We start from the raw sequence: 22,248 nt of genomic DNA on the forward strand, positions 1-22,248 counted from the left end.
CTGCCGCATTCAGCCTGTGGGAGGCGGTCGCTTCCTGCGCCTCCCCCGCAGCGTCTTATCCACCCTCGCAGCTGCAGCCGGGCGTCTGGGAAGACCTCCCCCAGTGGTGGCCCGCTCTCCGGACCTGGGGCCGGCCAGACAGTGACCCAGGAAGGGATTAAAAGTCCAGACGAAAGGTCGGGGTGGGGGGAAGTCGGCTCACAGGCAGCCTTAGAGAAAGTCTACCCTTGACCTGTGTCTGAGGGGCTCTTGGTGGGACGTGGAGCGTGAGGCAGCCTTGGGGTAAAGCTTGGGCCTGGCCCCCAGCAGGGCAGCAGGCTTGGCAAGCAAGGACCGTTAGGGCTGAGAGCCAGCCCTTTTCACACTCCCAGCAAAGAGACACTGCCCTAGGGAGCCCGTGGGTCTGGAGCAGCCACCTTTTTCCAGGACCCAAGGGACTCTGGGCACATTCATTCAGATATGTTGAAGCCACATAGTCTTCAAATGACTTAAACAATTTAAGTTTTAGCAACTTCTTAACCCATCCTTCACCTTTCCAGCCACCTGTGGAGTGGGGGAACTGGAGTCAGGGACACAACACCTTGCACTTCAAGCTTTTGTCCTTTCCAAAAACTGGGACGATGTTGGGGGAGGCCTGTGATGGGTGGATTTCTTCCTTCAGATCTTCAGACATGGCTGTCCATTTGTTGCCTGTCCCTACAGCAATTCCTGCAGACTCTTTTTTCCTGAGGATCCTATTAAGATTGTCCGGGGCCAAGGGCAGTACATGTATGATGAACAGGGGGCAGAATACATCGATTGCATCAACAATGTGGCTCACGGTCAGTATCATACTTCAGGATGGGGCAGGAGAGGATGCCAAGACAGAACCTAGTTCAGGGGTAATCTTCAGGTTGCAGAGAGGTGCAGGGAACTCAGGTTCAACTTAGCCAGCATCCATGTGCAGAGGAGGCCCAGTCTTTTTATGAAAACTGTGGAAACATCCAAACACTAGCTGTGCTAAAATGCTTACCTGGTGGCCCAGATGGTAAAAAGTCTGTTTGCAGTGCAGGAGACCCGGGTTCAATCCCTGGGTCGGGAGGATCCCCTGAAAGAGGAAATAGCAACCTACTCCAGTATCCTTGCCTGGGAAATCCCATGGACGGAGGAGCCTGGTGGGCCACAGTCCACGGGGTCACAAAGATTCAGGCATGACTGAGTGACTTAACACCACTAAAGCTGTGCTAAACCAGCAGGAGTCAAACACGTAAGTCTAGCGGTTCAGTTCCACTTGGAACTGATGGTGAGCTCAGAGAACAGCAGTCAGCCTAGCCATGATCAGCAACCCAACAGGACCCTGGTCAGGCCCTGGCAGTCGCAGCAAGGCTTTAGCCCTGGTAACCATCTCAGGTCTTGGACGAGGAAACTTAAGTAGGAATTCAGTTAACCAGATGAGGCCACCAGAGCTGGTGGAAGGAAAGGGAGTCCAGTGACCCAGTAGGGAAATTGGAAGTTAGTAGAGCTGAAAGCAGGGGCTTTAGTTTCAGGCTTCCTGGGTTCATATCCCTGTCCTCCACTTACTCCCTCTGTGGTCTTGGGCAAGCTTCAGTCTCTGTTCAGATTGCTCATTTGCAGAATGGACATGATGATACTAGGTACACACCTCCAGATGTTTGGAGGAGTTAATTCATGTAACTTGCTTTGAGTGTGCCTGACACTTGGCCAGCTGCCAGTCATCTTCATTCTCTGGTTATAATCCTTGGCTGTTGGCAGTCATTACCTCCAGCCTTTCTAACTGGAGACACCCCAATGCCATCTTCATCCCCAAAATCCCACCCCCCCATCTTTGTCAAGAACAAGGCCTCAAGAAGCTTACTTAATAACATGGGTCTTCTAGATCAGGTTTCTGCCAGAAAACTTTGCCTTCTGCCAGAATCTCAGGGACTCCTTTCTAGGGCTTTCTTTCGAGACTGGCACCTCTGTCTTCAGACTCCCTTCTTTGCTCTGTACTTCTCCCATCATAACTGCATCTCCTCTAGTTGGGTTTACAGATTGGGGCTGGGGGAGGCCTGGAGGGATTGGCTGATTGGAGCCAGCCGTATGATAGAGGTGGCCCTCTTGCAGTTGGGCACTGCCACCCTCTCGTGGTCCAAGCAGCACACGAACAGAACCAGGTGCTCAACACCAACAGCCGATACCTGCATGACAACATTGTGGATTACGCGCAGAGGCTGTCAGAGACCCTGCCAGAGAAGCTCTGTGTGTTTTATTTCCTGAATTCTGGGTAAGTGCACTACGGTATGGCCAGCCCCCAGTAAAAGGATGAGGCAGCAGTTTGCTCACATGGGCAAAGCATAGTGTAACCGACTGAGTTTGGAGAGAGGCAGCCCTCAGTGTGCTGGGCACTCAGGCTTCCCAGCTGTAGGCCCTGCTGCTTCTCTGTCAGAACCAGTTTCCTGTTCTCTTTGTAAGGGGTGCCATTACCTCCCTTGTAGGATTGTTGTTGGGGCTTACCAAGGTAATATGTACCTTTGTCTGCTTTAAGACTATAGGGGCATGGTGCTGGGAGCTACAGTCAAAATCCCAGCTCCATAAGGAATAGAAACATCCAAAATTCTTTAAAGAAGTACAAAATAACAAAGAGGAGTCTTGGTCTAGAGGAAAAGTACAGAGAATAGTGAGGCATAGAAGCCGTGGGGGGGCAGGGCCTGGCCTCTTCTGAGAGGGTTGGGGAAGACTTCCCTGAAGAAGTGATGTTAGGCTAAGCACTGACTAGGGGCTAGCTGGATGAGGAGGAAAAAAGGTTGCTGCCAACTCCATTTGCAGTATTCTTGTCAAGATTGGTCATCACACAGAACAGCCTGTGCAAAGGCCTTGTGGCAGGACGAGTATTTGCACCCCAGCACAGTTGAACTGAAAGACAGCCCTTGAGGGAGGGCAGAGTGTGGGAGAAGACACTGGGGAGGGAGCCAGGGCCCATCACTCAGGGCTTCTTTAGTCAAGTAAGGTACTTGTTTATCCCAAGAGCATTTGGAAGCCATCAGAGGGCTTTAATCAGGTAAGTGATGTCACCAGCACTGGAGGAGACCAAGAATGGACACCATCAGGCACCAGTTTAGTGACTGGGTGACAGGAGATGCTACGCTGGGAGTAGCGGTTGCGGCCGAAATGGCAGGTGAAGGCATGTGCGCAGGACCAACCCAGTGTGCCCTGGGGAGAAGAATACAGAGGATAATGAGGCATAGGAGTGGGGAGACCTGGTCTCTGCTGCCCTTGTCCTCCCATGTCTCTCAGTAATACTGATAGTTACCACTCTCTGGAAATGCTTTCTGGTCTTGCTTCCAGAACATTTCATGCTTCTGGTTTTCTGCCAGCTTCTGGCCACTCCTCTGTCTCCTTTGCCAATTCCTCCCCTTCCATTCCTCAGGGCTGATCTTCTCTGAGCCCCTCTCCCTTCCTGATCTCATCCATTCCTGTGTATTATATATTGTCCACATGCTGCTGACTCCCACATTTGTATCTTAGACCCAGCTGTTCCCGGTGTGTTTCTGCCTCGAGGTTCTAACCACCCACTTGACTCTGGAACGTGTGTAACATCACCTGTCCAACAGACACAAGAGTTGACCAACTTCGCTAACACCTGGCATGGGACCGTGGCATTGGCTCTCCCTGACATTCCCAGGCAGCTGCCCCAGACCTTCCCAAGAAGGCTGCTATCCCTCACCACCACCACCACCCCCCCGCCCCCCGTCTCCTGGCAAATGACAGAGGCATGTGCACCTCTGCTCAAGTTAGCAGTGTGCCCTCCTTCCAGTCCTGCATTAAGCCTGTCCCTTCTGTCTGCACGTTGTCTCCTAACTGCATTCTGTCTCTCTCCATCTACATGGCCACCACCTGTTCTCATCTTTGTGTCCTTCTTCTAGTTCTCACTGGCACCTGAATTGCTTTCTACTCCATTGGATACACAGAGAGGCTTCCTCCTCATATGGGAGCTGAATCATGTCCCTTCTCTGATTAAAACTTTACAGTGGCTTCATCTGGCACTGAGAAGAAAACCCAGGCTCCTTCTGCAGCCCTACCTGTCTTCCCCACGTCCTCTCTCAGGCTTCTCCTGGCCTTCTTTGTCGTCTTGTGGTTTTCTGAGCTCTTTTCCTTCACAAGGTCTTTGTGTGCTCCTCACTCTGCATAAGAACTTTAACCTCAAGACTCTACAGGTATGGCCTTAGTCAGCTCTGGCTGCCATAGCAAAACACTGCGGACAAGGTGGCTTAAAGAGAAATGCATTGTCTCATAGTTCTGGAAGTCATAATCCAAGATCCAGGTGCTGGCAGGTTTGGTTTCTTTGAGGCCTCTCCTTGATTGCAGGTGGCAACCTTCTCGCTGTCTTCACATGATTGGAAAAAAGCCATGTTTCCAATCATGCACAATCCTTGATGTCTCTCTGTGTGTCCAAATGTCTTCTTTTAAAGACACCAGTCATACTGGTTTAGGGCCACACAGATGGCCTCATATTAAGTTAATCGCCTCTTGAAAGGCCCTGTCTCCAAATACAATCACATTCTGAGATATTAGGAGTTAGGGCTTCAACACATGAATTTTGGGGGACATGATTCAAGCCCCTAACACCCCTTATCAAAGGTAGAGCCCCTTCTAGTTCTTGACGCCCTGTGTCCATTGTAGCACTTACCAAATGATCATTCTGTCTTCGTTTTTGGGCTTCCATGACACATACTAGAACATAAGTTCCAGGAGGGCCAGGGCCTGCCTGTTTTCTTAATATTTTTGCCCCCAGCTCCTAGCACATTGAAGGCATTTGATACATATTTATTGAATGAATAAGTGAATGACTAACGAATGGTGTCCTAAGAATCTTCTTGCTGCTAGAAGGGTTCCTCCATTCCCCTCCAGGTTTCTCTGTAGGAAGCAGTTATCCAGGAGGGAAAGCCCTGAACAGCTGCTCAAGAAGTATTCACCTTTTCTGTCATAGGTCAGAAGCCAACGACCTGGCCCTGAGGCTGGCACGCCAGTACACAGGACACTGGGATGTGGTGGTATTAGATCAGTAAGTGCCATTTCCAGAAGCACGGGCCTGCCGCTTATTGGGAATCAATGAGGCTCTGACTTTAGGTGCCTTGGGCAGGAAAGATGAGAGGCCTGGGCCCACAGAGGATCACGAGGACCTGGCCACAAAGACACCCCCATGCGGATACCCAGTGTCTCTTTCCCTCGGCATCTCTTCCGTTATGGCAGCTTCTGGGAAGCAGAGAATGCTTTATAAGGTGGTGAGAATTGGTCCCACATTTTAGGTATTAAAACTGTAACTCCCAGTCTATTGAGTATCTGCTATGTGCAAGACCCAGGCACAGGGTTAGAGCATTATCACATTAAAATCACAACCACAAGAGAGAGAGAGCACCCTGCCCCAACTTTACAGCGGAGAGAACTGAACCCAAAGACTTTAACAGTTAGCCACCATTACATAGCTAATGAGTGGCCTTGTAGGAAGGCTTACTGACTCCAAGACCTGTGCTCATTCCTGGCCCCAGGACTTGGGGGCTGTGTCAGAAAGCTTGGTCTTGCCTGACTGTTTCCTGAGATGGATGGACAGTTGTCAAGGCCAGGCCAGGAAGTACAAGCCTAAGTCCCCTCTCCTTTCTCCTCCCCAGTGCTTATCACGGTCATCTGAGCTCCCTGATTGACATCAGCCCCTACAAGTTCCGGGACCTGGATGGGCAGAAGGAGTGGGTCCACGTGGTATGCGCTGCTCAAGTGGGCAACAGGTCGGTGCTTGCACCCCAGCCTGGATGACGTGGCACTGTCCCTCCCCACAGGCACCTCTCCCAGATACCTACCGGGGCCCCTACCGGGAAGACCACCCCAATCCAGCTGTGGCCTACGCCAGTGAGGTGAAACGTGTGGTCAGCAGCGCACAGGAGAAGGGCAGGAAGGTAACCACATCCATGCAGGACTGGTCCAGCAAGGTGCAAATGTTGCTTGCCCTGGACTGGATCTTGGGACCCTGAGAGAAATTGGAACCAGGGCCTGCCCTTTGGGAATCTAGGAGGGGGGTTAATTGTTCAATTGAGAGTTTAGGTAGAGATATATCCTGGACATTGCTGGAGTCCAGGGGTCCAGGCTAGACTGGTGTGAGTGTGAAGGTGGGCCTGTCGGGGGAGAAGCGGGTACTGACTAATTTTAGTAATAGAAGGTAAGGAGGCAGTAGCCACTCAAGGCAAGGTAAGAAGTAGACAAGGAAAGGCATCTTCAACAGCCCAGTGGCCTGTGCAGAAACCATGTGACTGCAGAGTCAGGCTGTGCAGGCAGAAGATAAACCTAGAGAGGCAGGCGGGACTGTAGGTCAGAGGACTGCAAGTGCCCTTCTAGCTGAGGGGCCAGAGGCTATGCAGGACCTTTACAGAGTTTTAAGAGAGAAGATAATGGGACCAGGGGATGCACTTGAATGGTGTCAGTCTGACATGGTGCCCTGCAAAGGCCCTGTTGGCCTGAGCAGTGGGGAAACGAGAGATTGTCTTACCCTGGAAGAGCAGCAGCCACAGCAACAGTAGAAGGGAGGCAGCTAGCAATTGGTGTGAAGGCTCTCTAGAAGACTTTGCTGAAAGAGTGGCAACTGAACACAGGATATACAGAAAAGACTAGCCAAAAACGTTGGCAGAATCAGAGCTGGGAAGCTTGGCTTAGGCATTTCAGATGCTCTGCACCTACTTGTATTAAATCAAGAAGATTTAGTAAGAGATTACTCTGAAGGTTAGCATGGGTGGGTAACCAGTTTCCCACCCCACTGGTCCTTTCTTTATCCCAGCAGTAGCCTCTGAAACAGCTCCAAGGCAGAGCAGAGTTTGGAAGTCATTGCCGTAAGCAAAAGGGTCAGTGATGGGTTTTAAATAGGCCAATGATGAGCTCAGTGTCTGGGTTGAGGCATTACCCTGGTGGCCAGTGAAGGATGGCCTGGAAGAGATGTCCAGTTAGAGAGCAGCTGCAGGAGGGCAAGGCGGAAACTAGCAGATCTGCCCAGGAGGGGAAAGGCGGGTACAAAGATGTTACAGGGATAAGAGTCAGAAGCTGTGCCAGCTGATGGGTGAAGGAGGAGGCTGGATCAAGGATGGGGCCAGATTTCTGTCCTAATTAGGAGGAATGGGATTCACCATATGGGGGGAGGGAAGGAAGAGGTTTATGGTGGAGAAGTCAGTGAATTTCATCTGGAACACACTAAGTACAGGGGGTCTTACTTGCAGGTGGTAAGCATTGATTTGAGGCCTGAAAAAACCACATCGCAAATATTCAGATAACGATGTGGAGCCCAAAGTGGGGGCACGGTGATAACAGTAACTCATGTTTGGAGCCAGCACTGAGCCAGCATCAGCAGGATGCACCAGCTTGCCACTCAGCCCCACCACAGTGCCACTCCCTTCTCCTCCACAGATTGCAGCGTTCTTTGCGGAATCTCTGCCCAGTGTGGGAGGGCAGATCATTCCCCCTGCTGGCTACTTCCCAGAAGTGGCAGGGTGAGTAGGTGGGAGAGGCTGCCTGAGGGTGGGGTCTGCCAGCCTTGCTTCCGAATTCCAACCTCAGCCTGGCCTATTTGCCAGAGTTGTCAAAGTCCCTGAAGAAATAGTGGCTCCCAAAAGGCCAGATACCTGCCTCAGGACCCCACCTTACTTTTGGCAACACCAGGATTCAGAGTCCCAGGACATCTCAGCTCCTGGTTTGCTCCCTCTCACCACAATCTCCCATCAGCTGTGTGTCCTCTGCCACAGGCACATCCGCAGGGCCGGAGGGGTCTTTGTTGCAGACGAGATTCAAGTGGGCTTTGGCCGAGTAGGCAAGCACTTCTGGGCCTTCCAGCTGCAGGGGGAAGACTTCGTCCCCGACATTGTCACCATGGGCAAGTCCATAGGCAATGGCCACCCTGTAGCCTGCGTGGCCACAACACAGGCTGTGGCAAGGGCATTTGAAGCCACCGGCGTCGAGTACTTCAACACGGTGAGTAAAACCTCCAGACCAGGAAGCACCATGGTAGCTTCTGTGCAAACAAACTCACTGCTACTCACTAATTTTTTGGTAAATATAATTATTTTTTCATCAATATTAATAGATATAACCCATATAAACAAAACCTTTTCAGATTCCTCACAAATTTGGGGGAGTATAAAAGGTTCTAAGACCAAAAGTGAGAACCATTGCATTATCATTCTAGTTTTTTCAAATCTTTTTATTAACTTCTGACTTAGTACCATTTTTTCTTTTGATACTTTTTCTGTAAAATATGGTGAGGTGATTTGGTATTTGATTGTTCTACATGTCCTTAGGAAATTGTGGGTTCTCTAAATGCTGTTTGCCAGACTCTCCGAATATCTCTTGGGTCACACTTGTTAATTATGTTGTTTGAATCTTTTATATTCTTGCTGGATTTTTTTTTCTACTTAATCTATTAATAATTAAGGATTATTTAAATATCACACTATGATGAAAAATGATCAACTTTTTCTCATAATACTATTAATTTTTACTTCAGATATTGTGAAGCTATTAAGTGTGTGTGTGTGTATTTTTAGGAGGTGTCATGCCACTTGGCTTGAGGGATCTTGGTCCCTCTACCAAGCATTGAACCTGTGCCATTAGCAGTGAGAGCACAGAGCCCTAACCACTGGACTGCCAGGGAATTCCCAGTATATGTGTATTTTTGTTTTTGTGTGTTCATTGGGAATTGAATCTTTTTCTTGATTGAGTTATAATTGACATTTGTTTCAGGTGTACAACATAATGGTTCAGTACTTGTATGAAAGTAGTGAAAGTGTTAGTCACTGACGTCTAACTCTTTGCAACCCCATGGACTGTTGCCGTCCAGGCTCCTCTGTCCATGGAATTCTCCAGGCAAGAATACTGGAGTGGGTAGCCATTCCCTTCTCCAGGGCATCTTCCCAACCCAGGAATCAAACTGAGGTCTCCTGCATTGCAGACAGATTCTTGACCAGCTGAGCTACCAGGGAAGTCCATTGTACAGACATTACCACTGTCTTAGTTTTCATTATTATACATTTTCAATCACCCCCCAAAGCATCCCCATACCCATTAGCAGTCACTCCCCATTGCCTTCTCTCTGTAAGTCCTGGTAATCACTAACTTTCTTTCTGTCTCCGTAGATTTGCCTGTTCTTGACATTTCACATAAGTGGAGTCACACAATATGTGACTTTTTCTGTCTGACTTCTGTCAATAGCACAATATTTTCAAGGTCCATCCATTGTCATAGCATGAATCAGTTCTTCATTCCTTTTTTTGAATGAATAATGTTTCATTGTATGAGCATATCATGTTTCATTTATCTCTTCTTCAGTTAACATTTTAACTATTTCCCTTCCTTGGTTATTATGAGTAATACTGCAGATGACCATTCAGGATGTTTTGGTATGGACATACGTTTTCAACTCTTTGGAGCATATACCTATGAATGAAATTGCTGGGTCACATGGCACCTCTAAGTTTAACTTTCCAAGGAATGACAGACTTTTTCCAAGCGGCTATACCGCTTTACATGCAATTTATGAGGGTTCCAATTTTTCCGTATACTCTTCAGCATTTATTTTCTATCTTTTATCATAGCCATACTAGTGAGTGTGAAGTGGTATATTAATGTGATTTGCATTTGCCTGATGGCCAGTGGTGTTGAGAATCTTCTTATGTGCCTATTGGCCATACACACACACACACACACATACACACTCCAATGTATATGACATATATATTCCAATATGTTGTTCTTGTTCAGTTGCTAAGTTGTGTCCAACTCTTTGTGACCCCAAGGGCTGCAGCATGCCAGTCTCTTCTGTCCTCTACTCTGTCCCAGTTTGCTCAAATTCATTTCCATTGAGTTGGTAATGCCGCCTAACCGCCTCATTCTCTACCACCCACTTTTCCTTTGGCCTACTATCTTTCCCAGCATCAGGTCTTTTCCAGTGAGTAGACTCTTCACATGAGGTGTCTAAAATATTGGAGCTTCAGTTTCACCATCAGTCTTTCCAATGAGTATTCAGGGTTGATTTCCTTTAGAATTGACTGGTTTGATCTCCTTGCAGTCCAGAGGACTCTCAAGAGTCTTCTTCAGCACCACAATTCAGAAGCATCAGTTCCTTAGCACTCAGCCTTCTTTATGGTCCCAAGTCTCACAGCCATATATGACTACTGGAAAAACCATAGCTTTGCTACAGATCTTTGTCAGCCAAGTGATGTCTGTGGTTTTTAATATGCTGTCCAGGTTTGTCATAGCTGTCCTTCCAAGGAGCAAGTATCATTTCATTTCATGGCTGTGGTCACAGTCTGCAGTGATTTTGGAGCCCAAGAAAATAAATCTGTCACTGCTTCCACTTTTTCCCCTTCTATTGCCATGAAGTGATGGGACCACATGCCATGATCTTAGTTTTTTAAATGCTGAGTTTCAAGCCAGCTTTTTCACTCTCCTTTTTCACCCTCATCAAGAGGTGGTTTAGTTCCTCTTCACTTTCTCCAATTAGAGTGGTATCATCTTCATATCTGAGATTCTTGGTATTTCCCCTGGCAGTCTTGATTCCAGCTTGTGATTTATCCAACCCAGCATTTCTCTTGATGTACTCTGCATATAAGTTAAATAAACGCGGTAACAATATACAGCCTTGATGTATTCCTTTCCTAATTTTGAACCAGTCTGTTGTTCCATGTCTGGCTTTAATTGTTTCTTCTTGACCTGTATACAGGTTTCTCAGGAGACGAGTAAAGTGCTCTGGTATTCCTATTTTTTTAAGAATTTTCCAGTTTGCTGTGGTCTACACAGTCAAAGGTTTTAGAGTAGTCAATGAAACAAAAGTAGATGTTTTTCTGGAATTCCCTTGCTTTCTCTGTGATCCAACAAATATAGGCAGTTTGGTCTCTGGTTCTTCTGTCTCTTTGAAACCCAGCTTGTACATCTGGAAGTTCTCGGTTCACATATTGCTGAAGCCTAGCCTAAAGGATTCTGAGCATAAGTTTGCTAGCATGTGAAATGAGCACAGTTGTTTAGTAATTTGAACATTCTTTTGCATTGCCTTTCTTTGGGATTAGAATGAAAAGTGACCTTTTCCAGTCCTGTGGCCACTGCTGAGTTTTCCAAATTTGCTGACATATTGAATGCAGTACTTGAACAACTTTGTCTTTTAGCATTTGAAATAGCTCAGCTGGAGTTCTGTCACCTCCACTAGCTTTTCTCATAGTAATATTCCTAAGGCCCACTTGACTTCACACTCCAAAATGTCCAGCTCTAGGTGAGTGACCACACCATCATGATTATCTGGGCCATTAAGACCTTTTTTATACAGTTCTTCTGTATATTCTTGCCACCTCTTCTTAATCTTGTCTGCTTCTGTTAGATCCTTACTGTTTCTGTCCTTTATCATGCCTGTCCTTGCGTGAATGTTCCCTTGATGTCTCCAGTTTTCTTGGAGAGATCTCTAGTCTTTCCCATTCTATTGTTGTCCTCTGCTTCTTTGCATTGTTCATTTAAGAAGGCCTTCTTATCTCTCCTTGCTATTCTCTGCAACTCTGCATTCAGTTGGGTGTATCTTTCCCTTTTTCCCTTGCTTTTCGCTTCTCTTTCCTCAGCTATGTGCAAAGCCTCCTCAGTCAACCACTTTGCCTTCTTGCATTTCTTTTTCTTGGAATGGTTTTGGTCACTGCCTCCTGTACAGTGTTACAAACCTCCATCCATAGTTCTTCAGGCACTCTGTCTACCAGATCTAATCCCTTGAACCTATTCATTACCTCTACTGTATAATCATAAGGGATTTTTTTTTAGGTCATACCTGAATGGCCTAGTGGTTTTCCCTACATTCTTCAACTTAAACCTGAATTTTGCAATAAGGAGCTGATGATCTGAGCTACAGTTAGCTTCAGGTCTTGTTTTTGCTGACTGTATAGAGCTTCTCCATCTTTGGCTGCAAAGAACATAATCAGTCTGATTTCAGAGACTGAGTCATCTCTTGGGTTGTTCAAAAAGGGTGTTTCCTATGACCAGCATGTTCTTTTGACAAAACTCTGTTAGCCTTTGCCCAGCTTCATTTTGTACTCCAAGGCCAAACTTTCCTGTTATTCCAGGTATCTCTTGACTTCCTACTTTAGCATTCCAATCTCTTATGATGAAAAGTACATCTTTTTTTGGTGTTAGTGCTAGAAGCTGTTGTAGGTCAACTGGTCAACCTCTTTGGCATCAGTGGTTGGGCACAGACTTGGATTACTGTGATGTTGAATGATTTGCCTTGGAAACAAACCAGGATCATTCTCTTGTTTTTGAGATTACACTCAAGTACTGCATTTCAGACTCTTTGGTTGACTATGAGGGCTACTCTGTTTCTTCTAAGGGATTCTTGCCCATAATAGTAGATATAATGGTCATCTGAATTAAATTTGCCCATTCTCATCCACTTTAGTTCACTGATTGCTGAGATGTCAACATTCATTCTTCCCATCTCCTGCTTGACCATGTCCAATTTACCTTGATTCATGGACCTAACACTCCAGGTTCCTATGCAATATCATTCTTTATAGCATCAGACTACTTTCACCACCAGAAACATCCACGACTGAGTGTTGTTTCCACTTTGGCGCAGCTGCTTCACTCTTTCTGGAACTATTAGTAATTGCCCTCTGCTCTTCCCCAGTAGCATATTGGACACCTTCCAGCCTGGGGGCCTCATCTTCCAGTGTCATATCTTTTTGCCTTTTCGTACTGTTCATGAGGTTCTCATGGCAAGAATACTGGAGTGGATTGCCATTTTCTCCTCCAGTGGACCACGTTTTGTCAGAACTGTTCACTATGACCCATCTGTCTTGGGTGGCCTTACAAGGTGTGGGGCCATAGCTTTATTGAGTTACACAAGCCTCTTTGCCATGACAAGGATGTGATTCATGAAGGAGATTCCAATATATATGACATATATATATATTTGAAATAATATATCCTTTGCACATTTTTTAATTGGGTTACTTGTCTTTTTTTATTTTATTTTATTTTTTTTTTGCTGAGTTTTAAGAGTTCTTTATGTATCCTAAATACTAGATTCTTATCAAACATAAAATTTTTCTCCCTTTGAGTTGTCTTCTTTTGAAGCACAAAAGTTTTTAATTTTGATGAAGTCCAGTTTATTTTTTCTCTGGTTGCTTGTATTTTGGAGTCATAGCTAACAAACCATTACCTAATCAAAGATCAGGAGGATTTACACCTGTATTTTCCTCTAAGAATTCTCTAGTTTTAGTTCTTATATTTAGGTCTTAGATCCACTTTGAGCTAATTTTCAGATGGTATGAGCTGGAGTTACTCGACTTGGCATCCAGTTGTCCCAATACCTTTTTGCTGAAAAGACTATTCTTTGTTATATCTTACCCCATTAAGTGGTCTTAGCACCCTTGTCAGGAATCAATCAATCATAAATATATGGATTTAATGGTTTCTTTATAAACTTTCAGTTCTGTTCTATTGATCTGTATATCTACCCTCTTGCCAGTTGCACACAGTCTAGACTACTATACTTTGTAGTATGTTTTAAAATCAAGAACTGTCAGTCCTCCAGTCTTTGTTCTTCTTTTTGAAGATTGTTTTGTCTGTTCTGGGTCCCTTGCATTTCATTGTGAATTTTCAGAATCAGCCTGTCAGTTTCCATCAAAAAAGCAGCTTGGAGTTTGATAAGCGATTGCATTGAAGCTGTAGATCAATTTGGAGAGTATTGCCATCTTAGCAGTATTAACGGAGAAGGCAATGGCACCCCACTCCAGTACTCTTGCCTGGAAAATCCCATGGATGGATGAACCTGGTAGGCTGCAGTCCATGGGGTCGCTGAGTCGGACACAACTGAGCGACTTCACTTTCACTTTTCACTTTCATGCATTGGAGGAGGAAATGGCAGCCCACTCCAGTGTTCTTGCCTGGAGAATCCCAGGGACGGGAGAGCCTGGTGGGCTGCCGTCTATGGGGTCTCACAGAGTCGGACACGACTGAATCGACTTAGCAGTAGCAGCAGCAAGTATTATATTATTTTTCATGGCTTAATAAATGGAATTGTTTTCTTCATCTTACTTTAAGATTCTTCATTTATGGTATATAGAAATATAGATGATTTTTGGATATCAATCTTGTATCATGCAACCTTACTGAATGCATTTATTAGCTCTAATAGTTTTTTACAGATTCTTTAGAATTTTCTATGTACAAAGTCATGTCATCTGTGAATAGAAATAGTTCACTTGTACCTTTCCATTCTGAATGCCTTTAATTTCTTTCTCTTGCCTAACTGCCCTAGACTCTCCAGTATAATGTTGACTAGAAATAGCAAGGGTAGACATCTTGTCTCGTTCCTAATCTTAGGGAAATACGTTCAGTCTTTCACCATTGGGTATAATATCAGCTGTGAGTTTTTCCTAGAAGCATTTTATCAGGTTGAAGAAGAATTTTTTTCCTAATTTGTTGAGAGCTTTATAATGAAAGGCTGTTTGTTTGTTGTGCTCTGTTGGGTCTTGGTTGTGACCCACAGGCTTTTCTAGGGCCAGGCTTCTCTCTAGCTGCAGAGTGCAGGCTGCAGAGCATACAGGCTTAGTAGTTGGGGCACACACGCTTAGTTGCCCCACCGCATGTGAGACCTTAGTTCCCCAACCAGGAACCAAACCCATGCCCCGTTGTGGAGGGCAAATTCTTAACCCCTGCACCACCAGGGAAATCTGGAAAAGCTGTTGGGTTTCGTCAAATTCTCTTTCTTCATTCATTGTAATGATCGTGTGATTTTTTTTGTCCTTCATCCTGTTAATATGGTTAATATTTACATTCCTGAGATTAAGCCCACATGAACATGGTGTATAATCCTTTTTATATGTTGCCAGATTCAGTTTGTTCTTATATTTTTGGAGGATTTTATATCTAGTTCTTAAGAGATATTGATCTATAGCTTTCTTGATATCTTTGTCTGGTTTTGGTATCAGAGTAACACTGGTTTCAAAAAATGAGGCAGGAAGTGGTCATGCCTCTTCTGTCTTCTGGAAGACTTTCTGAAAGATTGGTGGTAATTCTTTAAACATTTTGGTAGAATTCACCAGTTGCTTTGTGGGTTTTTTTTTAATTACTGATTAGTTGCTTTTACTCACTTTAGGTCTGTTCAGATTTTCCATCTCTTCTCAAAGCAGTGTTAATACTCTTTATCTTTCTGGGAATTTATCTATTTCATCGAAGTTATCTAGCTTGTTGACAAATGTTCATATTATTCCCTATATTCCTTTTTACTTGTATAAGATTGGCAGTGATATATCCTCTTTCATTCCTGATCTTCATAATTTGACTCATTTTTATCTTGGTCAGTCTAACTGATCTCTGTCAATTTTGTTGATTTTCTCAAGGAATCAGTTTTTGGTTTTTTGGTTTTTTTTTTTTCTGTTGTTTTTCTGTATTTCTGTTTATTTCCACTATATAGCTTTATGATTTTCTTTCTTTTTGCTTTGGGTTTAGTTTGCTCTTCTCTTTTATATTTTCTTAAAGTGAAAGTATTCATTTGAGTTTTTTTAACAAAAGTATTTACAGATACCAAGTTTTCTGTAAGCAGTACTTTTATTGAATCCCTTGAGTTTAGGTATGTTGTGTTTTCCTTTATCTCTAAATATGTCCTAATCTTCTTTATGACTCCTTTGACCCATTGTTTCAGTTAATTTCTACATATTTTTTAGTTTTTCATTGTTCTTTCTTTGTTTCTAGTTTTATTCTGCTGTGGTGAGAAAAGATACATTCTAGGATTTCAGACTTTTAAAATATATCAACACTTGTTTTATGGCCTAATATATATAGTCTGTCGTGGAGAATGTTCCATGTGCACTTGAGAAGAGTATTTATGCTGCTTTTTTGAAGTGGAATGTTCTGTATATATCCGTTAAATCTAATTGGCTTATAGTGTTGTTCAGGCTTATTTCCTGGTTCATCTTCTGTCTAGTTTATTATTGAAAATGAGAGACTGAACTCCCAACTATTTTTGTTGAGTTCTATATTTCTCCTTTCAGTTCAGTTTTTATATATTTGGGGGCTCTATTGTTAAGTACATAACTCTTTTATCATTATAAAATGTTTTCTATATTGCTAATAGCATTTTTAACCTTGCAAGTCTTTTATGTCGGATATTACAATAGCCACCCCCACTCTTGGTTTCTGTTTGCATGGCATACATTCACTCTCTCACTTTCAACCTACTTGTGGATTTGAGTTACTGTCTGATGTCCTTTCACTGAAGAAATACTGTTAGTATTTCATGTAAAGTAGATCTGCTGCTGACAAATTTTTTCAGTTTTTTGCTTATCTAGAATTATCTTAGTTTCTCCTTTATCTTTTTTGAAATTTTTTTCCCACACCATGTGGCTTGCGGGATGTAGACTGTTACTTTCCCTACAGGGATTGAACTCAGGCCCTTGGCAGTGAGAACGTGGACTCCTAACCATGGGACCGCCAGGGAATTCCCATCTCCTTTACATTTGATGGATACTTTTACTTTATATAAAATTCTGGACTGACAGTATTTTTCTTTCATCACTTTGAATAGGTCATCCCACTGACTTCTGAGTTTTAGGGTTTCCAAAGGGCTTCCCTGGTAGCTCGGTGGTAAAGAATCTGCTTGCCAATGCAGGAGACGCAAGTTTGATCCCTGGGTTGAGATCCTCTGGAGAAGGAAATGGCAAGCCACTCCAGTATTCTTGCCTGAGAAATCCCATGGACAGAGGAACCTGATGGGCTACAGTCCATGGAGTCACAAAAGAGTCGGACATGACTTTGCGACTAAAAAACAATGGTGAGGAATCAGCTATTAATCTTGCTGAGGATCTCTTGTACGAAATGAGTTGCTTCTCGATAATTTCAATATTCTTTTTTCTTTTTTGAGGTGTAATTAACATAGAACATCATATTAGTTTCAGGTGTACCATATGATTCAACATTTGTGTATGTTGCAAGATGATAACCACAGTAAGTCTACTTGACATCCCTCACCAAAAAAGTTAGTGTTTTTGCCTTGTAATGAGAACTTTTAAGGTCTGTTCTCTTAGCAGCTTTCAAGTATACAGTACAGTATTACTTATTTATCTGCCTGTTTGCTTGTTTTGGCCACACCACGGGCATGTGTGATCTTAGTTCCCCAACCAGGGATCAAACCTGTGCCCCTTGCAGTGAAAGTGCAGAGTCTTAACCACTAGACTGCCAGGAAGGTCCCCAGTATTGTTAACTATAGTCACCATGCCGTACATTACATCCCCGTGATTTATGTGTTTTATAACCCATTTCACCCACCCTCTTTGCTTTTGTCTTTCAGTAGTTTGGTTATGTTGTGTCTAGGTATGGAATATTCTACCTGGAGTTCATTGAGTTCCTTGGATGTTTAAATAGTTGTTGGGGTTCAGTTTTTGGGGGGGTTTTTAGTCAAATTTAGTAAGTTTTTTACCATTGTTTCTTCAAATATTCTTTTTGCTCCTTTCTCTCTCTCCTCTCCTTCTGGGATTCTCCTTTGCGTATATTGGAATGTTTGTGTCCCACGGGTCTCTGAGGCTCTGTTCATTTTCTTGTCATTCTTTTTTCTTTCTGATTTTCAAACCTGACATATCTTCAAGTTTACTGATTCTTTCATCTGCCTGATCACATCTGCTGTTGACCTCTTAGTGAGTTTTTCATTTCAGTTACTATGCTTTTCTATTGACTTTTTTATAAATTCAGTTTATTGATATTCCAAATTTGGCAGGGCACTATATTCGTGCTTAGCGTTTTAGTTCTTTAGATACGATTTCCTCTAGTGTTTAAGCATATTTATAACATCTGATTTAAAGTCTTTGTCTAAAAAAGAAAAAGTCTTTGTCTAATGAGGCCATCATTGAGCTTCCTCTAGAACAGTTTCTATTGATTCTACCTGCCCCACCACTACCACTGCCCCATATATGGACCATGCTTTCATGATTCACAATTTTCTGTTGAAAATTAGATATTTAAAATAATGTAATATAGAAACCTGGAGAAGGCAATGGCACCCCACTCCAGTACTCTTGCCTGGAAAATCCCATGGACGGAGGAGCCTGGTAGGCTGCAGACCATGGGGTCGTGAAGAGTCGGACACAACTGAGCGACTTCACTTTCACTTTTCACTTTCATGCATTGGAGAAGGAAATGGCACCCCACTCCAGTGTTCTTGCCTGGAGAATCCCAGGGACAGGGGAGCCTGGTGGGCTACCGTCTATGGGGTTGCACAGAGTCGGACAAGACTGAAGCTACTTAGCAGCAGCAATGTAGAAATCATTTTTCCTCCTCATGGTTTGTTGTTGTTTGTATATTGCCTTTTCTAAACTAGTTCTGTAAAGTCTGTGTTGTCATGCGTGACCACTGTAGTCTCTGCTTGGTTAGATTTGTGATCATCTAATGACTAGATAGACATCTCCTTACATTGCTGAAACCAAGAGTTGTGTCAGTCTTTGACAAGGGGCCCTATGTGTGTGTTGGCACATGCCTTCAGCACTCAGCCAAGCAGTTGACAACTCTGCCTTAGCCTTTATTTCCTTCTTCTGTGAACCCTCAAGTTAGCTGGTGGTGAGAGCTTAGAGCTTTCCCAGGCTTCCTGAACATGCACATAGCATGGGATGTGAACGTATCCCTACACATCTGCATGGCTTTCTAAATGCCCAGGGAAAAGCCCAGGGGTTTTTTCATTTTCCTTCTATTGTTCCCCTGTGTTGATCTTGAGAAAAAGACCTATCTGTTATGCTAGTTCAGCATGTTGACCAGGCCACAATTCTAAACCAAAGATGCTGTGGGTAGGGACTTCGCTGGCAGTCTGGTGCTTAAGACTTCACCTTCCAATGCATGGGCTTGATCTCTGGTCAGGGAGCTAAGATTCCACATGCTCCTAGGCCAGAAAACCAAAACATAAAACAGAAGCAATACTGTAAAAAATTCAATAAAGACTTTAAAATTGTCCACATCAAAAAAAAAAAAACAATGATACTATGAGTAGAACATCCCACCTTGTAATGAGTTCACAGTTGGTAATAATATACAATTAGTAACCTCAATTCATCCCCTGTGTCCATTCCACATATAATTTGTTGTGACATTATCAGAAAGCTGCCTCATAGCAGAATCACCTAGGAAGGTTTTTATGATCTCAGGTATGAGATTGATGGTCTACAGCATACCACTACATAACCATTAGAATAGCTGCAATTAAAATGCTACAATTCCAAATGTTTTTGAGGATGTGGAGTTCCTGGGATTTCATAGCCTCATGGTACAAGTGTAATATGGTACACAACCACTTGGGAAAAGTTTCACATTTTTTATAAAGTTAAATGTACATTTATCAAGCAGTCTAGCAGTTCCATTCCTAGGTATTTACCTAAGAAAAATGAAACCATATGTTAACAAAAAGACTTTATTATAAATTGATAACAGTTTTATTCATAAATAGACAGAAATCAAAATAAGCTGAGTCTATCAATAGGAATTTGGATAAACAAATTGTAGTATGTCTATACAACGGAATACTATACAGCCATAAAATGAACCATCTACCAATACACATATTATGGATAAGTTTTTAAAAACATTGAGCAAAAGCTAAGCACAAAAGTGTTCATATTTTGTGATTCTATTCATATAACATTCCAGAAAAGGCAAAGCTGTGGTGAGAAAGCAGGCCAGTGGTTACCTGGGCCGTAGTGGAGGGGGGCATAAGGAAGTTTGGGGAATGGTGGAAATGTTTGATATCTTCATGCTAGTGGAGTTTCTACAAGTATATACATTTGTCATATGAGTCGGACACAACTGAGCAACTAAGCATAGATTTGTCAAGTCACACTGAACTATATACACTTAAAATATATGCAGTTTATTGTATGTGTGTGCTAAGTTGCTTCAGTCATGTCCGACTCTTTGCAACCCTATGGACTATAGCCCACCAGGCCCTTCTGTTCATGGAATTCTCCAGGCAAGAATACTGGAGTGCATTGCCGGGCCCTCCTCCGGGGGATCTCCCTAACTCAGGGATCTTATGTCTCCTGCATTGGCAGGTGGGTCCTTTACCACTAGCACCACCTGGGTATGTATACTATACCTCAGTAAAGGTTCTAAGATACACTTTAAAAAAAAAAAAAAAGATGGTCTGTAGGAGGTCCCCTAGCCAGATAGGCTAGGTTTGTTTTAAGTCAGACATAACATATTTTTATGTGAAGTCCCTTCTTTTAAGACATTAATACCTAATTCAAAACCTTTAATTATGCCACACAAGCCAAACAAAATGAATCCTCAGGCTCCATTTGGCTCACAGGCAGCCAACTTGTGGTCTGTGCCCTAAAATCTACCTTGAGCTCAGCCAGTAAAGCTGTGAGCTAAAACTATACAGAGTGACTTTTCCTGGGTGTGGCTCTGGCATGTTGCTCTTGACTCTCCTTGAAAGAGGTGATGGGTGGTACAGTGAAGTGGGTCTGGGTCCAGTCCACAAGATGGGATCCAGAAGCCTTTTGACAAAAACCAGCTCTTTGGGAATGCCCAGAACACCCTCTCTTCTGATTTTTGCATCTTCCTGGGGATCTTTCTGCATCCCTGGCTTTCTTACTGGATCCCTGCTAATGCATCTCCATTAGTACCTGGAAAGGCGGGGACGATCCATGGGAGCCTCAAGAGAACCCCATCTGCTACCCAGAACACTTGAGTCATTGGTTCATGCCTATCCTCACCTGCCTTTGGAATGTGTGTGGCAGTTCTGCTGCCCCTCACGCTCCCTGGGGCATGGCCCACTCTGCTGGGCACCTGAACTGCCCTTTGTCCCCTGGCTCAGTTTGGGGGCAGCCCAGTGTCCTGTGCTGTGGGGCTGGCCGTCCTGGATGTCTTGGAGAAGGAGCAGCTGCAGGCTCACGCAGCCTGTGTGGGCAGCTTCCTGATGGAGCTCCTTGGACAGCAGAAAGCCAAACATCCCATTCTTGGGGACATCAGGTGAGGCTAAAAACAGTAGTCATTATCTGCCAGGGGCCTGGTATGGTTCCTTCATTCACCTTGTCACTCCCACCTGGCACGGTGGCAACTTATCTCCACAGAGGAGGAACTGAAGCACCTATAGGTGCTGTTGCCCAAGATGGCACCTGGCGGGAGGTGGGGTGGTGAAGCCAGAATCAGACTTTACTCTGTCTACACTGAGGGTTCCTCCCTATCACATTTAGTTCCTGGAACTGACCACCCTCTGAGGGTTCCTACAACTCTCAGCCTCCCTGGGAGGTAGAGGTGTGAGCCCTGGTCAGCTTTCTGACAGGGGACTGGCTGACACCCAAGCAGAGGGTGAAAGCAAGGACCTCGATCCCTCAAGCCTTGTCTCCTGCAATGTCACCTTCTGCTCCAGGGGTGTTGGGCTATTCATTGGTGTGGATCTGATCAAAGATGAGGCCACAAGAATGCCAGCAACCGAAGAGGCTGACTACGTGGTGTCCAGGTATTTTTTTCTTGAAACAAGTTGCATTTGTAGTGTCTACTGCTCTGACTGGGAAAGAGCTCCCCGCTTGCCTCTCCTTTTTGACCCACGCCCCCAGACATGCTGGGCCCACAGAGTGCAGGTCATTCCCAGCCTGAGCAGCCACTTCAAACAAGACAATACCAAAGCTGCTGGAGCTCAGACACAGGCAACCACAAGCCTGCATTTCACAGCCCCAGGCTGCCTGAGAAGCAGCTTCTCCAGAGCCACAGCTGGGACTATGGCAGCAGACTCCCTGTTCCTAGAGGTTTTCAGATAGACTCCTGCTCCTCATCTGGGGGGGTGTCTGAGGACTCGGCATCTCAAGACTCAGCCCTCATCCCAGCCCTGGCTTGCATGTCCACTTGAGCCCCAGGACCCTTCCCCTTCTTGTTTAGGTATTCCCTTTTTTCTTCCATTCTTCACTCCTACCCACTTCCCCCACCTTGGAAAACCCATCTAGTGTTTGATGTGTATTCTTACTCAAGTTGTAAAACGTGCATCCTTGTTTTGAATCACACAAACTGTATTGATGTAAAAACCTCTCCACATGGTTTTGGACGTTGATCCCTCCTGCATGGCCGCCCAGCCCCTGCCTCCTTTCTGCTGAAGCACATCCACCAGCTTGCCCACCAGTTCTCGCAGGGAGCCTCAGGACTCAGGAATTGAGAATGACCTCTGGGAAAGAGGGAGCCAGCTCTTCAGCCAAGCCTGACTGCCTCCATCTTGCAACCACCCTTCTCTGCACCACCGCC

At 44.6% G+C, this 22,248-nt stretch overlaps 1 protein-coding gene across 5 annotated transcripts in view; it reads left to right on the plus strand.

The window, feature by feature from the left end:
• The window catches only part of PHYKPL (5-phosphohydroxy-L-lysine phospho-lyase), a 25,849-nt gene that overhangs the window by 530 nt on the left and 3,071 nt on the right, over nucleotides 1–22,248 (plus strand). For 2 of the 5 annotated variants that reach the window (XM_010846507.1, XM_010846504.1), the window contains exons 2-10: nucleotides 703–821; nucleotides 2,104–2,263; nucleotides 4,967–5,041; nucleotides 5,646–5,733; nucleotides 5,811–5,927; nucleotides 7,420–7,502; nucleotides 7,755–7,980; nucleotides 20,831–20,985; nucleotides 21,386–22,242. In XM_010846507.1, the coding sequence (XP_010844809.1) occupies nucleotides 767–821; nucleotides 2,104–2,263; nucleotides 4,967–5,041; nucleotides 5,646–5,733; nucleotides 5,811–5,927; nucleotides 7,420–7,502; nucleotides 7,755–7,980; nucleotides 20,831–20,985; nucleotides 21,386–21,773 (1,347 nt within the window). In that variant the 5' untranslated portion in view covers nucleotides 703–766 and the 3' untranslated portion in view covers nucleotides 21,774–22,242. Of the gene's footprint in view, nucleotides 1–702; nucleotides 822–2,103; nucleotides 2,264–4,966; nucleotides 5,042–5,645; nucleotides 5,734–5,810; nucleotides 5,928–7,419; nucleotides 7,503–7,754; nucleotides 7,981–20,830; nucleotides 20,986–21,385; nucleotides 22,243–22,248 lie in introns of those variants that run through there. The other 3 variants (XM_010846505.1, XM_010846506.1, XM_010846508.1) reach the window with 2 other exon arrangements.

This window comes from Bison bison, unplaced genomic scaffold, assembly GCF_000754665.1.
Source record: "Bison bison bison isolate TAMUID 2011002044 unplaced genomic scaffold, Bison_UMD1.0 scf7180017864238, whole genome shotgun sequence".
NCBI classification, from domain to species: Eukaryota; Metazoa; Chordata; class Mammalia; order Artiodactyla; family Bovidae; genus Bison; species Bison bison.